Raw genomic sequence first — 16,979 nt, forward strand, 5'->3', positions numbered from 1 at the left:
GAAAACAACTGTGTTTCTAGAAGTGAAACCACTGTATATCTTAAAAATTATCTTTTATCCAAGAGATGTCTCCCCAATTATAGAGCTATTAACAACAAAGGAGGGTGAAATGCTACTTAGTGGATTAAAGAAAGCCATAAATAAAACATGTAGCCATAAGCCATCCCAATGACCCAGTCCGACCCTTTCCCGCCTACCAGCAAATCCGCTTAATTTCAGTAATCTAAATCTAGTCTACCTGAGCTGCTAAATTATTCAAATTACAATACTCTGTCACTAGACTTACAGCTCAAGTTTCAGAGGTAGCCTAAGGCAAAGGAAAGGCAAAGTGACTTTTCCCCACCCTATCACTGGTTGTACGCAATGAATGACATCATATTAATCATGGCCTAGCTCATAACTGAAGTGTATTCCTACTGAAATATATGTGTAACTACTGCACAGGATCCTTACACTTTTAAGCAGGACTGCGAAAAAAACTAAGATACAATAAAGTTTAGATCAGTATGTGCTATAAAATTCCCCTCTTCCCCAACCCCAAAGAAAGAAGTATCTCCAAAAGCAGCATGTCGAGTTTATTTATACCATGTTTCTGGTAAAAAGATGGTTTAGAGAATTATTAGATAGTGTCATAAAAATCATCAATGTCAGCTTCTAATATGGACAACAAGAAGTGCAGTAGGCTTAGGCTGAGATAATCTCCCTGTTCGCAGCACATACACTCAGAACACAGGACAGAAAGGGAACATTTTTGCAATGATAATTGATCAGCACTATGTGCATGCACAGCTCCAACTCTGTTCCCTGTAAAGCACAAAATTCTTCACGTTCCTCTCTCCCTGGTATATACTCTATGACAACTGTAAGCCTATGGTTGAAAGGTCTAACGCAGAGACTACTAATGGCCACAGGAAGAAAAAAAGAGACATCACTACCTCTCAAGACCCTCCAACAGCAACATGATCTACCAGGCAAAAATGTTCAGATGACCTACACACATTACAAAGGAAGGCTAAAGATAAAACTGCGTAAACCCCCATCTACCCTCCAAAAGCAAAAGAAAAAAAAAATCCTGCCAATTTTGCCACGGGGATTTCCTTCTTGCCTCTAAATCTGGGAACACAGTAAGCAGATCTCTAAAGGTGTTTACAGTCAATCTGAGACACTAAACTCCTCTGATATCAACTGAGGATAAGATTTAGAAGGAAAGTAATAACAGAAATCTTAGAGTTTCATTAAAGTTATCAATGAAGAATAATAACCTCACAAGTTATTTTCCTCTTAACAATGTTTTCTGAGAAATGGTTTCATCTGTCAGGAAATGACTGGCTGTCAAACCAAACCTATTTCAGATTAACTTCCTGTTTCAATACTACTACATGGCCAAAATATTCCTCTCCCTATTCTAGACTAATACCAAACTGCTAGACTGCTATTTTTTTTGGCTAGGCAGTTAGTCTTGAGGGCTATTACCCAACCAAACTTATACACACCATAGCTCTTTACAAAACTGGACACTAACAAAAATATTTATGAAACTGGAGACAATGAAACTCAGCTGTAATGGGCAAAGATAATTAGCCTTTCCCAGCTAACAGAAATCAACTTTTACCTAGAAATGTATGTAACAGACACAAATCGGTTTCAGTGTGCGTGTCCTGCATATTATGGTAGAAGTGGGGCAAACCAACGCAAAGCATTTTTTCCTGCACTTGTAATTGACATCTTTTCCGTAAGACAGAATAATCTTTGCATTTCCTCTTGCAGACATACCACCTCAGATTTTAGACTGGCTTGGCTGCTATCTAGATTAACAAACTGCTCACTGCTATGGAAAAATAAAACGTTTTCATCAAATTATGTCTTATGTCTTACAATATGTTTAAGTAGCTAGATCTTAAGAGTTTAACTGCTAGTTCTGAAGGCCTTTCACTATTAGAGAATATTATCACCTGTTTTTCATTTAAACACTGTTAAAGAGCGGTAAAATTTGCGAAGTGAAGGAGTGAGATGTTAAGACTGAGCCACCTTCCATTTCTGCAATGCCAGTTCCTTGCATACAGGCGCCATGATTAAATGTGTTCACCACAGTGACCAAACCGCACAACTATTACCCCAGCTGCTTTGAAATTTAGGTACTGCTATCTTGGAATGTTATTTATCATATATTCCCTTCCAGGTCTCTTTCTCCTCCCAGCCCTCACCATCGTTACAGAAACAATTGTAAGTCATATTTGAAAACACAAAGATGTAAAATTCAACAGGAATTAGTTCAAACACAGTGTTTTAGTGTTTTGCTCTGTTCTCCTCATACAGCCTTTCTCCCACTGCCCAGTTCTGCAGGCTATCTTGGTGGCCCAATTCAAGCCTCCTTTCTTTCATAAATGCTAAAAAGTGAGACATGCTTCATAACGTTCATCACTTAGTTCAGTCATGATGTCATAATTCATGTCAACTAGCATGTAATGACTCTAACCCCTTCCTGAGCCCAACTACTACTTCAAGACTAGAATTTATCTAACCGCCTCTCTGCTCTCGCAGAGGGTCCAAGGATTAATACAATCACATAATTAATTTCCTCCTGGCTAAACGAGCATTTCAGAAGCAAGCTTTGTCATGACCAGGGCAGTGGTGTTCGGTGCTCTTCACTATTGCAAAAGGCATGTAATGATTAAGGAAAATTTTGAGCTCCAGGAAACTACAGGAGATGACTACAAGTCCCACCTCTAAGATGTTATTGCTGGCATTATTAGATGCTACTTAAATAACACAATGTCTTTTTATTTATTTATTTCAGAAACACTCTTTTTAAAAAGAAAGAAAAAACACAAATACGTTGAAGGTAGGCTGCCATTCTCTTTGCAGTAGTGCCTAAGAAATGAAATCCATGGATGGGAGAAATGGTAAATGCGTAATACAGCTTCTGCCACAGAATTTGTACAGGATATCGGACCCAGGAAAAGAACTTGGATCTCATGGGCTCAAATCCAATTTCCTGCCTTCTCTTCTTACAAACCCCATCCCAATTTAGGTATGAAACAGAAACAGAAAGTGAATAAAACATGATCTACTTTACCACCAGTAAGACGCTAATGCTGTGCTATAACAGGACAGCAAACCTGGGACACATAAGTACCTCCGCATAGATCAACAAAGGTCCAGCAGAGGCCTATCTCCCTTTGCTGAGCATACAGCAGAAGTTAGTAAGCCTTGACTAACTTGAGGTATCTTCTTCAGACCCGTACATTTCTCAAGTAGACCATACTGAGGAATGCCATGCAGACCCAGCAAAGAGGCTGTGCACTGAACTCTTAAGTTCAGTTTCATGAGACTGCAGTATTGAGATTCAGCACTAAGCCAGACTGGATCCATTTGGTGTGAATACACTGTGCAAGCTAGCATTCTGGCAGCAGCCTAATGAGCAGCACGCAGCGCTGCATCTGACCAGCATGACTGAATCCGAGACCCTTTCCATGTAATTTTGAGAAGTGCTATGCACATGCTGTTACCACAACTTTGAACTGGAAACAAGGAGTTCAGCACTTCTCCAAATCTTACAATAGATATTCAGATTAGGCTCTCAAACAAACAGCCAGTAATCCTTCAAAAATTCCAGATCCAGTAACAAGAGAAGACTTTTATGAGCCTTTGGAGCTCTGGGAAACTTTGTACTAAAGAACACACAAACATTAAACCTGTTCCAACTTCAATATTTTGTAGAAAAATTAAGACTGTACTAAATCTTTTTCCTAGTCCTTTTGAAAGCGATTTATGATAGCTTTCTCCAGCTGTAACTACATATTGGTAATCTTTTGCTCACATGCCTTTTTATAATCATTTTGGATTACAGTTTCTAAAGTAAATGCGGTTGGAAAAAAGCCCACAACACTTCAGTAACAAAGAAGCTGGTAAAAAGAAAAGCTGTCTTCATCTGAAATGTAAGACTATTATGTCACAAAGACCATTTTATGGCAGTTAGTAAAATACAAAGTACTCCATACCCTATCTACTTGCATTGAGAAAATTAAAGAACGACTTCATACATACATTCTTCCAAACAGATAAAAATAACAAAATCTCAAGTATTTTTTAAAGCAACAGTAGAAATCAAGCGGCATTTATCCCCCAATCTTATAAATGTGCAGAATCACTTTGCCCAAAAGAAAACTATTTGTGTTAGTCAAGGTTTATTAACTTAATTTCTGTGCTCAGCAGATGTTGGGTTTTTTATGACAGATAAAGCAATATTAAACAAATAATTTTCTTATGAGAAAAATATCTTCAAAATATTACTATGCAGCTCCCGTTTACCTATATACTAATAACTATGATTTGCAATCATCTCTCATTCACCATTCAGTACAATGAGTTTAACCCGCAAACTTTCCTCCCTTCTGTTATACACATTTGCATATGCGTTACAAAAAACACATTTATCATAGCATACATGCCTACAGAAATTAACAAAATACAAAACCTACAATGACCATGATTTATTAGCTACAGTATTTAGAAGTAAAATGGGTAAGTAAAAAATCTAGAAAGTTTACTGCAATAATTACAGAAAAGATACTTACACGGACTAACATCTCTGTATCTGTTTCGGTTTCTGTTTTCTGGATATTTTGCAACTCTATGAGGGTAGTCACTGGATTTATGTCGAATTTCCTTTAGAAGACAAAAAATGCAATTTACTTATAGCCAATAAGCTGATTAAGGTTAGTGTTCTACACATCCTATTGTAAGACTTTCCAGCTTATTCATTAATCAAGGTTATTAATAATTAACATTTTAAAATTAATCTTTACTACACCTAGTGTTATTTTCACTCAGAAAACATGCGTCTCATTCTTGGCCAAGCTGTTGCCATTTAGATGTTCCCACGCTCGGCTAACACCACCAAACTAACATAAGCACAATTTGGTAAGCAACTGATGTAGCAGGAACAAAGGGAAAAAAAAAACCCAGATATTTATTATGCTTACAGTTTACCTCAGATTTGCACATTATCTCCCACAGTAATAAGAGACTCAGACAGAACTGACAGCAGTATACTGCTAGCTCCTTTACACCAACCGGCAGCGTAAATCCCCACAAAGGTAACTGAACTAATGATTTTATGGCTGCTGTTAACAGCCACAAGATTGTTCTCGGTGATGTGATGGTTCAACCCATATAGCTGCAGTTAAACATGACCCAATATGAAGGAACAATTCTAGACTCACAAATATCAATGTGAAATCACAGCCTGCTTCTCCCTGGGCATTAAACCTTCCAATAATCTGCATTTGGAAGATACTCAAACATACTCATTTACACACTATTTTAAGGAGCATGCTTGTTCACATACTCAGTTCAGTTTTACTAATTTTTTGCCTCTGAGTGTATCTTTTTGACAACTTCACTAAGATATACAGATTTACTTTATGTAGACAACTGAAAACACAGTTAAAGTGCTATTGACGAGCAGCCTCCAATGAACTGAACTACCTCTTTATATCTCTGTGCTGATGCCATCTCAGCAGACATCTTGTACAACAAAGAATTAACAATATTTTATTTTGAATTCTCCTTTTGTTTTTAGATGCTGCTGCTACATGTGATCATTATGTCCCAAAGAGCATTTAAACTTCTCTTTACAACTAAGCATTCTTTGGTCTTCTCTATGTTTCCACTATCATCTTTGTCTTCTCAAACTTCCTAAATAGTCTATATATTCCCAGACAATGAACACAACCGAAAATTACTTCAGTGGAAATCTAACACAGGTAAAGAGGCTCCATTTTTTAGCATTTGGTGTGTGACATTACTTAACTGCAGTGCTAACCTGTAAAGAACCTAAACCACAATGTGGAGCAGCAACTGTCAAGCACCAATGCTCTACATGTTTGTATAAAAATCTCCTGATCTGTTAGACAATCAGCTTTTTTATTTTGATACAGCACACTGGAACTTGTCTTCTCTAGTTTATATGGCTTACAAGCTTTGGGAGCAACCACATGCACATTGAATAAATGCATCTGGCAGGCATTCACAACCATGTTCCCATGAAATGTAAATTTTGTATTACTCCAGAACAGGATGCACCATATTTTGTTTTAAAAAGCACTGGCATCCTCTGTGCACAGAAAAAGATCTGTCATTTGGTCAAGAAACATTAAAACAGCTAGAAACGCTTCTACAGCGATGGGGGGAGGGTTGCTAAAAAGAATGAAACCTGAGGAAGTTTAATGACTAGTTCTAAAATCAGTTTTCCCACATACGATCCAGCCATCACACACTGGAGAAACAAACCAGATGCCAGCTGTAACATAAGGCATATTACACAAGAAAAATTTGCATTGACAAAAAAAAGTGCAAATCAGTATTATTGATTCAGTCATTAATTCAGATTGGATAGGAGCTCCGGGAGTCAGCATAAATATTCCAAGGTTCATAGGATTTTAGCAAAAGTCTTGGCAAATTCATGGAACTGAAGGGCAAATATACAAAACTGGTCTCAGCAAGAAGAATAAACCCTAATATCCAACTTTTTTTATCTTCAGAGAAACTTACACTTCTCAGGGCAAGTATGTATGTTTTTTATACAAGACTATCATCATACTTCCTAAACAAAACCAGCGTAAAAACAAGTAGTCAGCAATTAGAGTATTTTCTACAAGTTTGTGCTATTAAAAACATCATTTGCTATTTTCTCATTATGTTTTTAAGTAGATCTGTATTCTCTAGTTTTAATATAAAACAAATGTGTTATGTACCCTGAAAAAATCCCAAGTTTGCAAAATCTACAAAATCAGGGAAATATAAAATTCTAATACAAAACACTTTATTCAAAAATGTTTTACAGCATATCTGTAGTAAAGTTAGGAAATCCATATACAAAGTTTAGCAGAGCACAATATACAATTTTCTCTTCAATTTACTTCTCCAAGTACAACTAAATAATATTAAAATGACTTGGGATAGCTAACTTGTTCAGTCTGGATATACCAGATGTAATACCAATACATCTGGATATACCGGATGTAATGTGTGTGTACTTTTCTACCTCATGAAAAATACTGGTTGTAGAATTCTTTCCTTACACTTTTATCTCATTAACTTAGCATCGTTTATTTCGGCTATTCCCTGTTAAATTCAAACCATAGGTCAGTTCCACAATACATGTCTAGAGATAATGTATTCGAAATACATGTAAATCAACTACACCACTAATTTAACAGAAAAAAGTTAGTAAAGAGAACTTTTGTTTTGCGTTGTTTTTCCTCATTTGTGAAAGAGCACTGTAAAATACATACTGGCTCAAATAACTGCTCTAGTATTATAAGCTTATACATAAGTCCGTTTGATGGAACTGACACAAGGACTATTATTGCAAGTTAGTAATCTCGTTGTTCCTAGAGGAAAAGGGCAAGCAGCGTATTTTCTGGGAGATCATGGAGCAGGCCTCCTGCAGACGCCAGGCAGCCGAAGGCAGCGGTAACAGGCGGTGACAAGGGTGAGCGGGTGCCTGAGGAACTGCTGCACAGCGGTTTCAGTGGCTGAGCCGCGAACCCACGGGCCACGGCGAGCCTTGGCCGGATCGATATTATCAGGTATAACTTTCCACTCTGCCTGGAAACCGCGGGGAAAACACCCTCGCCCGGCTCAGATCAGGCCGCTCGGCTAAACCCTCAGCGCCTAAGCCGCCGCTGCCCTCCGCGCCCCACCGCCTGCAGCCGGCTGAGGGGCCCCGGCCACTGCCGCCGAGCCCGCGCAGGCGCAGTGCGCCCCCAGCACCCCCCGCCCTCGGGCGGCGCGCAGGCGCAGCGGCACGGCACGTCGCACAGCGCCTGCGCACTACCCCCCCTCCCGCACCCCCTTCCCAGATGGAAGCGGCGGCCGCCTCCCGGGAGCATGCGCGGCGCCTGCCCGCAGTTTCGCTGCGTGCACCTGAAAACGAGTCGTGGCCCAGCGACTTCCGCTCCCCGCTGAGGCGGCGCATACCGGCAACGCGCGCTGCCGGCTGGCGGCCCTCTCCCCGTCCTCCCTCCTGCCGGGGCAGAGCCGGAGTAACCCCCTTCACTCACCAGATAACGCGCCTGCCAGTCGTTAGTGGCATCGATCTCCTGGAACTCCTGCTCGATGATGGCGGACATGGCGGCGGCGGCCAGAGCGCGAGCCTGTGCGGAGGCCGGCAAGCTTCCGACCCCTCGCGCGCTGCCCACCACACGGGAGCGGGGAGCGCGCTCCGCCCCGCCGCGCGCGCACATACGCTCGCAAAGGGGTCGTGCTGCCGCCAGTGCCAGGCGCATGCGCAGTCCTCGCCTCCGCCCACCGAGGGCTGCCGAGACCACGCCCTCGGGGAGGGGGGAAGCACCTGGGGTGGTGTCACGGGGCGGAGGAGAGGGGGCAGGGGGCCGCCCTCAGGCGGCCCGGGGGCTCGGCCGGGCCGGGGCGCCTCAGCCGACTGAAAGGCGACTTGGGTCGCAAAGCAGTTAACAGCCGTCTGTTGTCCCAGTGTCACTGCAAGGACAAAACGCGGGCAGACCTTAGTGAGTGAGTGAGCGCTTCCAGCCGGCAGCCCGGCGCCGCCGGTGAGCCCCCGGCGCGGCTCAGCGCGGTGACGGCCGGGGGGCCGGCGTCCAGCCCGTGCCGGCCCACCTGCCTGCGCCCCGCCTCCAGCTGCTTGTTTTAAAAAGCAGAAGTACGAAAATACGAACGTGTCAGACAAACAGGTGACGGCAAGGCTTGCAGTCTCAAAAGCAGAAGCGCGGAGAGACAGAAGGCAGCAGTCCTCTGCGATCGCTTCGGAAAGCAAGCCGCTTAGGAAACGGCTTCGCAAACGCTGACCGAAACTAAAGGTCACGCGGGGTTTGGCGAGGGCTGCGTTGCTCAAGCTGCTGGGAAATCTGCGGTGCAGCTCAGCCGAAGGGAGAAGTGCCTGTAGCCCTTCAGACAGGCGAGCCACGCTTCACCCCTCAGCACAGGTCGCTGATTAACGTCTGGCGATTTGAAAATGCGTGATGGTAATTAGCACCGCGAAGGGGAAGAGAGTAACGTGCCCCGCTCCCTCGCCACACCCCAGTGACAGCCCGGCCGCTGGCCCAGCCGTCTCCTCTCCGAGTGTCCCTGGCCCGCCCCGTGCAGCGGGCTCTCCCCCACCCCCAGCACGCCCCCTCACGGACTGGGAAGTTTCACGGGGAACATTTTTACCTGCCCTCGCCCACACCCGAGGGGCCTCCGCCCCCGCCGTGCCCCAGCCGCTCCCCTCATCTCCCCCGCGCTGCCGCCCGCTGGCGGTGAACCCCGCCCCGCTCTGCCGCCCACTGGCGGTTAGCCCCGTCCCTCTCTGCCGCCCCTCGCCACGGAGCCCCCTCAGGCGCCGGCCCCCTCAGAGTGCCCCGTCACCGGGCTTGTACACGCGTGCAGGGCCTGAGCGCGGCATCTGCAGCCCCCGTCATAACCAACTGCGGCGTCCTGCGCGTGGCCGTACTGCCACCACGCTTCCCTGCACGCCGGCCCTGCTGTGGCGCAGGGCTGGGCCTGGGGTGATTTCTAAGAACAATTTCAGAGGTGTGACGTGAGGAGGAAAGGTCAGCAGAGAGAGGCGCTCACACCATTAGCGTGCTGATGCAATTACGTCGGTAAGCTGCTGACAAGATGACGTGCCAGCTGCCATTAGAATCATAAAATCATTAAGGTTGGAAAAGACCTCTAAGATCATCGAGTCCAATCATCAACCCAACACCACCATGCCTACTAAACCATGTCCCTCAGCGCCTCATCTACACGTCTTTTAAATACCTCCAAAGATGGTGACTGAACCACTTCCCTGGGCAGCCTGTTCCAAGGCCTGACCACTCTTTCAGTAAAGAAATTTTTCCTATGTCCAGTCTAAACCTCCCTTGGCGCAACTTGAGGCCATTTCCTCTCGTCCTATCACTTGTTACTTGGGAGAAGAGACCGACCCCCACCTCACTGCAACCTCTTTTCAGGTAGTTACAGAGTGCGATGAGGTCTCCCCTCAGCCTCCTCCAGGCTAAACAACCCCAGTTCCCTCAGACACTCCTCATAAGACTTGTGCTCCAGACCCTTCACCAGCTTCGTTGCCCTTCTCTGGACACGCTCCAGCACCTCGATGTCCTTCTTGTAGTGAGGGGCCCAAAACTGAACACAATATTCGAGGTGCAATTAAAGCGTTAAAGCAGCGCAGTGTGAAGGCCGCAGTAGTACGGGCAGCCAGGGGCGATGCCTGGCACCAGTGTTGCCCACGTTGCGCCTAAAGGCCGAAAGTTGCGTGCTGGAGAAATGTGGCCTTGGCACTGGGTGAGCTGAGTTCATGCTCCCCTTCACTGAGGTGTTTTATAGCTAGAAAACACAGGGACAAGGGTCACCTCAGCATTACATGAGAGATATATGTGTGGTTACACAGGTAAGGCAAATATTTTTGGAACAGACTTCTGGTATTGATGTCCAAATACCTGTCATCGGCTGTTGCATTTCCTTTCTGTCTGTGGGCTGCAGTGGAGTACAGTGATCCAAATCCACTGGCTGATGTGCTCCCTCAGGTCCTGTAATGAAAGCCGGTATCTTGTACTCTGGGGGTTTGCATGATGCACCTCTGAAGCATAGCTGGTGGGACAGCATGTATCAGTAAGTTCATAGCATGTTTTTCCAGGTAACTCAAGGAAATGTATAAGATTTTCTTGAACCGTGGGTTCAAACTTTGAAAGCTGTATAGGGAGTAGCTTTTCTGGATTTTTCTGCCTGCAAGACAGGGACAGGCTATGTCTGTCCATTCTGCAGGTGTTCTCTAGTTAATCAATGCGCGACATATGATCAGTTGTGAATAAGTACATTAAGACAACATCTGTGAATTATGTTTCAGATTTAGGAGCGCAGAGAAGAATCTAAGTGCCCATCCTCAAGGTAATGATTCTTTTTAATTTAAAATAGATTTCTTTGAATTAATGTTTCAATGAACCGAAAGTGTTTGTAACCTCAGAAAACTGATCTTGCACAGGCTGGGTATAAGAAAGTAAATAGATTCATAGAAACTGTCTGCAAAATAACAAATTTTAATAAAATATACAACTTCCTTACTGATTTTAGTCTTCAGTAGGCTTTTCTCTGCGTATGAGCTTGCTGACTGACCTGTATTTGTAGCATTTGTTATTACAGCCTTTTTTACTCCTCGCCGGAACTACCTGTAGGTCACAGACGTCGTGGTGCCCGTGAAGCCATTCGACATGGATCACAGCTAATGGAGGCCCAGTCACCGTCCTGTCCGTCCAAAGAACAGCAAGTGATGCTGCCCAGTGATGTGTTACTTTCTCTTTATTCTAGTGCAAAGGCCAGGGAAGACTTGGAGGTCGCTGCCTGTGGAGTGTGAGAAGATGTGCTTGAGCCCAAGGTCAGCTCTGTCAGCTAAGGAGCACCCCATGTGTATCAGCTGAGCAGGCCGTTGAGACACTGGTGTTTTGCGAAGGATGCAGGAGAAGTGGTAGTTTTGATACATAAACACAGGAACATGTATTCTGCTCTTCTAATTAACAGCTGTCATGCATATGAGAAGCTTGTGCTTGTCATTGCTTGTGATGTTTGGGGACGTAGCTCATATTGGGAAAGCAATGTAATTGTGTTATTAGGAGAGGGAGTTTTATGGTAGCAGCTATGTTTAGGGTCTGTAACGCAAACCAGTGCCTAGAGACAGCTCATGGAAAACTAAAAGAAGTGTTTATTAATTGTGATTTACAGCTGGCTTAGAAGAGCAATAACTGGTAAACCAGGGGTTTCTGGAGAAATTGCCATTGTTTGCTTTTTGGTTGTTATTTTTTACTGCAAATATGCTGAAAATGTTGTACCATTTCTCTGGTTTTTGGGCATAGAGCCCAGGATAGATCCCCGACTACAGTTAAAATGGTATATGGAGGAGAACTGTATACACAACATAAACCAAGTACACTCATTAGAAAACCTTATTTATTCTGTTGCCAATAGTATATTCCAGTTCTATATTAGCTGTGCAGCCAAACCCAGAAGCTGCAGAAGCTTACTACAGAAGCTCTTAAACCCTTGAGATAGTGTAAGCCATATGCAAAGCAGGATAATGGAGTTGCAGGAACATGTGGTATAGTGTTAGTGTTTTCTGTCTTGTAGTTATTGCAATGTTTTCTTATTAAAATGTCTGATAATTTGCGAAGCCCCTTGCTGTGCTGACAAAACAGTCACCCCAGGGTAGTTGGTACCCACTGCAGTTCTGATATCAAAATTGGTTTTGGTGCCCTTGCTCATCCGAATGAAAAAAACATTCAAGTTAACTTTAAATGGTGTTTGCCCAGAGGCCTTGGCTGAACAATTAACTTTAGTACCAGTCTGGAATGGACTAATTACTTGTTCCTCTATGTGTACAGTTTTTTTGGGTCATTCACTGGAATTACTTACATATCATTTATTGGAAATGATCTGGTTTGTGCTGCTTTTCTGAGAACCATTTTGGATATTGGTAGATGAAGAACAAATTCTTCCCTGAGGTGGTTTTACTCACAAATACACTCCATATCAATCTTAGTCGTTAAGGAAGAAAGCTGTAATGTGCTTAAGCTTGCCACGGTGTGAGAGGATGAGTACATATCTTTCCTGATTTAAGTCTTATGGCCCAAGGCCTAAAGGAGAAGAGGATCCTCCCTTCCCCCACCAGCTGGATAGGACTGGAAACCCAGAAGGGCTGGCCACTCTTCTGGCATCTGGTAGGGAGAAGGAGAAGCTGAATGAAAAAGTCCAATGGTCAGGATGAAACACATTTCATTTATTCTGTGCATTTACAGTGGAGTCTTCCTATTTCAGACGTTTGGGGACTGTATTCCTTGTTCAAGTGAACATTAAAATTCCTACTACTGGAAGTGGGTGCTAGTGCAAATAGCTGTCCTCAGCTATAGTACTGATTTCCTGCCCTTGCCCAAAACTGTATTTTGGCATACAACAAAAGAAAAAAAAAAACTTCAAAATATATGTAGCAAAATGCAAATCCTTGTAGCAGCAACAGTAGCAGAAGCGCAAGGGGCCCTAGCAGGTTTGCATTTAGCTAAGGAAGTCTGTCACATCAGTCATAGGTCCACAACAGTGGGATTCTAGTGTCCAATGTCTGTTAAAAAATGGCTATGTAGTAAAAGTGATGGAATTATGAAGCTGTAATTATTCTTTGAAGAGAAGGACAACACAGCTATGCCCAGACTAAATGATTGCCCAAACTGTAGTTTGGAGTTCTGGGTAGAAGAAATTCATGGCCAAGGAAGAAAGGAAAGATTTGGTCTATCGAGATTTGAGATTGGTGACTTTCATCATGTGGCTGGAGCTGAGTCCCCACAATTTGCAAAGCCCAGCAATAGACCTATCAAAGGTCTATTTAGGAAGTCAGTTTTATAGACCAGAGATCTGTGCCAGTCTGTATGGCTCTGAACTCCTGCGGTGAAGCTGAAATAATTGTGGAGTGTGAAAAGAAAACGGCAACTGGCAGAAGTGCTGTCACGAGTGAATGGAGACTAGCTAGCAGAAAAGGCAGCCGGCCAGGATGTGTGATGGGTAGAATGACTTTAGGCTCTGCTGTGGCTTTGTGAAGCAACCCTTCCAGCAACCTAAGCTGCGGTGTGCAGTCAGCCGGAAAACCTAATGCCTATGAGTCAATGCAGGGGGTGTGGAGTACGGGTACAGGAAGAGAAGAGCCAATTGCCAAGAGAAAGATGACTCCAAGTTATTGTTTTTATTGCTTGTAGAGAGGATGTTGCTTGCTGGGGATGGTTTGTATACGTTACTTGATTTTCCATCCCCCTTTCCTTTTCACCCCTAGCTACAGTGACATTTATTAAAATCATAGTTTGCAAGTGAGAAAGTCTAATGCAGGGAGTGTCCAGAGTGGCTTGATGGCATTCCACGTTCCTGGTTAGAAGGAACTTTTTACTAGAAACCGCATTGATAGAAACTGCCTATAGCTAATATAAAGTTTTCACACTGAAAGTTCACTGTGACTTGCATTTGTTTGAAGATCACTGGTTTATTAGATTTTAAAATTGTTTTGCTCACAGACTGAATAGAACTGTTCCATGCTTAGACCATTTCTAATCTCACAGTTATTATTTCAAAGCATCACTTCACATTACTGTATAATGGTTAAAGAGGTGTCTAAACTGCAGTTCTGGAAACAGCTTTATGTTACCCAGTGAGTCTTCAATGCGCATTCTCTCATAATTTTGAAATCATGTTATCATGATCTTGTAACTTTTCTATAGCACAGATTCTGTATTTTAGTGGCTTCCATGATTGATTATGCGTATTTTCATCTACATTCAAGCTTATCTTCCAAATTACAAAATTAAGGGCATTCTCTGAATTACAGCTGAAAAGGTTGCAATGCACAACTCATACCACTGTTATTTGCTAGGAGAAGTTCTTGTAAGAAAATACCGTTTTGGCAGAAGACGACTTTGTACTGAGGAGTATCGGTAAATGTTTCTGTTATAAATTTGTGTTCTCAGTTTTATGTTCCCGTTTTTCTTTGGGTTTCCCAGCATCTGAACAAAGCAATTATGCCTATTTTCATGGGTGTAAAAGTCTCCAAATTGTGTTTGCCTTTTTTTTTTTCCAATAGTTTGAAATAAAGTAATAAAAGTCTTTTTGGCAATGTGATTTAGGATGGTAATCCATTTTGTAATTTATGTTTCTGCATTAGACAACCTGAAGTGCCAATAACAGGAAAGGGTTTTCTTTTACTACTAGCTGTAATAATGATTTTAAAAATCTTCTTGTTACCAACTTCATAGAAACTTAAATCTACCATGTGGTGGTGAGCCTTCAATGTATATTACAATAATTACTTCTGTCGTACCTCTAGCAGAGGTAGATCTGTGCAAGATTTGTGATATCTTTGTCTGTTTTTAAGTTGACATTAATATATCTGATTTCATACAATTTCCCGTATAAGCTCGTCCTATTGAGATAATCAGCAGCCCTGTAGGAGCCACATTCTCTGAGTCACTGTTTGGATGGCAGGGTTCCATGAATGTGTGGCTAGTTCTGCCTGCCGAGATGTCCTTTGGTATGTTACATAGAGCAAGGTGTTCATGCTTGTGTCAGTGTGTAAAGGCATTGAATCTTGTAAGGACCATGGAATACTAGGTAAGAATTTGCATAGCTACATTTACTTGGCAAGGCAGGATTGCAATAATCGATACCCTCTCTTTACCCGCAAAGTAAATCAGAAAGCAAGGAGGAAAATAGATTTTGGCTGAAGGTGGCAAAGAGCGCTGAAGAAATTGTTAGTTTTTCAGGCGGTATGATTTCCTAACAAAAACAAATTAGTAGTGCTAATTTGTACTACTGTAATTAGTATCTAATTAATAGCTTAGCTATCTTAGCTAATTAATCTTAGCTACTAAATTATTAATTACTTAGTAATTAATCTTGGCTACTAAAATTAGGATCTTCCCTTTTTTTCTTTGATAATGCCTCTTATAAAAACAGCTGTGAAACTAATCGACCGAAGTAAGGAGTCTTAAAAAAATCTGGTTTGCATAACAAGTATATTACAGTTTCTGAATGTATGCTATGTTTCCTTTGGTCCAGACATTTAAAACCTCTAATTCATACCCTTATGACATATGAATTGCTGTAACTGCTAAACCAATTTGTTTGTTTTCTCAAAGAAAAATAAAACTGAGTGTAATGTACTAAAAGAAGGATCCATAACACAAGTTTTCCAATTGGAATGCTGTCAAGGTCTTTAACATCTTACTTTAGCCAGTGGAACAGTTCCAGCAGCTCAAGCCATGACACTACCACTTACTGGAATTAACAACCTGGGGAGAAAAGCGCTCTTGTACAGAACGTGTCCAGTATCAAAATGGGTGTATGAAATTCTCTGGGTCTTTTGAATTTTAGATCTTTTTTCCTACTGCCTCACTGCATGCAAAGAGGCATCACTAGTCATCAAAAGATATTCTTTTCTTTTTAAAAACCTTGTGGTACCACTTCTCAAACAGACAGTACTACCCTCTAAATACACTGGAAACAATTTGTCACAAAGAAAACGCTTAAGGTGTCCTAGTACACAATTTTGTTTACTTTGCCACCCTTTTATATAAGAAATGTCTCAATTGTGTGTTAGATCACTCAGAGTCAGATCTTCTCAAGATTTAAGTATAAAATAATGTATTTACTAACACAGATTTGCAGTAGTGGAGCAATGCTACAAAGAGATAAAGAAACAAAGTAAATTATTAAGATTATATTTGTCATGAAATACCCTCTAGGGTCACTGTAGCATCTCAGCTAGCTTCTAGCTCCCATTCTCTTACACTAATTTTGGAAGCTCTATTCACTTGAAATTGATTTTCTTTGTCCAAGATGGCTGATTTCTTCTTACCAGTCCCCTCTTAAGGACTGAGCAGGAAAGGTGGGACACAGAGCAAAAGCAAAGTTTTTTTTCCCGTATCCAAGCACGACCACCTTAGTTTTGCCCTTCATTTTTCTTGATTAAGAAAGAATATTTAGTTGAGTCTGGTGATTAGATTCTTGAAGGTGATTCTGTGAAGAGGGGATTAGGACATATGACTGCCATAGGCCTATATCTGCATACCCCAACAAGTTGTTACATTTCTATTGTAATCAGTACACTCCTGATTTCCTATTGCTTCTCAACATATTGGCAATATCTTATACATAATGTTATCAGAAATTATAATGCACAATCTAATTTCTAGATTCAGAATATATCTTGGCCATATGTTTTGAATACCATATAAGGAATAAATGTGACAGCAGCAGTGATGAAAGGAGAAGTGGGACGCATTATTTGTGAAACTCTGCCACACATACACTCTTGGTTCTAGGGGTTTTCTCTGGGGAACGTCACAAATCCTGTGATGCCAGTATTTCTTAGTCCCATAAAAAGTGGTAAGGATAATTCTCGCTTAATTTCCAGAGTTTCAGCAACCTTGGAAAGT

General features: G+C 42.4%; 1 protein-coding gene and 1 long non-coding RNA gene across 4 annotated transcripts in view; one reads left to right on the forward strand and one right to left on the reverse strand.

Moving 5' to 3' along the window:
- Window positions 1–8,305, reverse strand: part of PTPN2 (protein tyrosine phosphatase non-receptor type 2) — a 33,394-nt gene extending 25,089 nt beyond the window's left edge. The window contains exons 1-2 of one of the 2 annotated variants that reach the window (XM_075142139.1): window positions 8,070–8,293; window positions 4,578–4,668 (exon numbers count right to left, since the gene is read on the reverse strand). In XM_075142139.1, coding sequence (XP_074998240.1) covers window positions 4,578–4,668; window positions 8,070–8,252 — 274 coding nt within the window. In that variant the 5' untranslated portion in view covers window positions 8,253–8,293. Of the gene's footprint in view, window positions 1–4,577; window positions 4,669–8,069 lie in introns of both variants that reach the window. The other variant, XM_075142138.1, reaches the window with a different exon arrangement.
- A 132-nt stretch (window positions 8,306–8,437) lies between these two features.
- LOC142078886 (uncharacterized) lies at window positions 8,438–14,615 on the forward strand. Of its 2 annotated transcripts, none has more exons than XR_012672386.1 (3): window positions 8,438–8,969; window positions 10,871–10,911; window positions 11,329–14,615. It is a non-coding gene; the product is annotated as an uncharacterized LOC142078886 (long non-coding RNA). The 2 variants fall into 2 exon arrangements; XR_012672385.1 differs by having other exon boundaries at window positions 8,932–9,008.
- Window positions 14,616–16,979: the final 2,364 nt, after the last annotated feature.

This window comes from Calonectris borealis, chromosome 2 (assembly GCF_964195595.1).
Source record: "Calonectris borealis chromosome 2, bCalBor7.hap1.2, whole genome shotgun sequence".
Classification (NCBI taxonomy): Eukaryota; Metazoa; Chordata; class Aves; order Procellariiformes; family Procellariidae; genus Calonectris; species Calonectris borealis.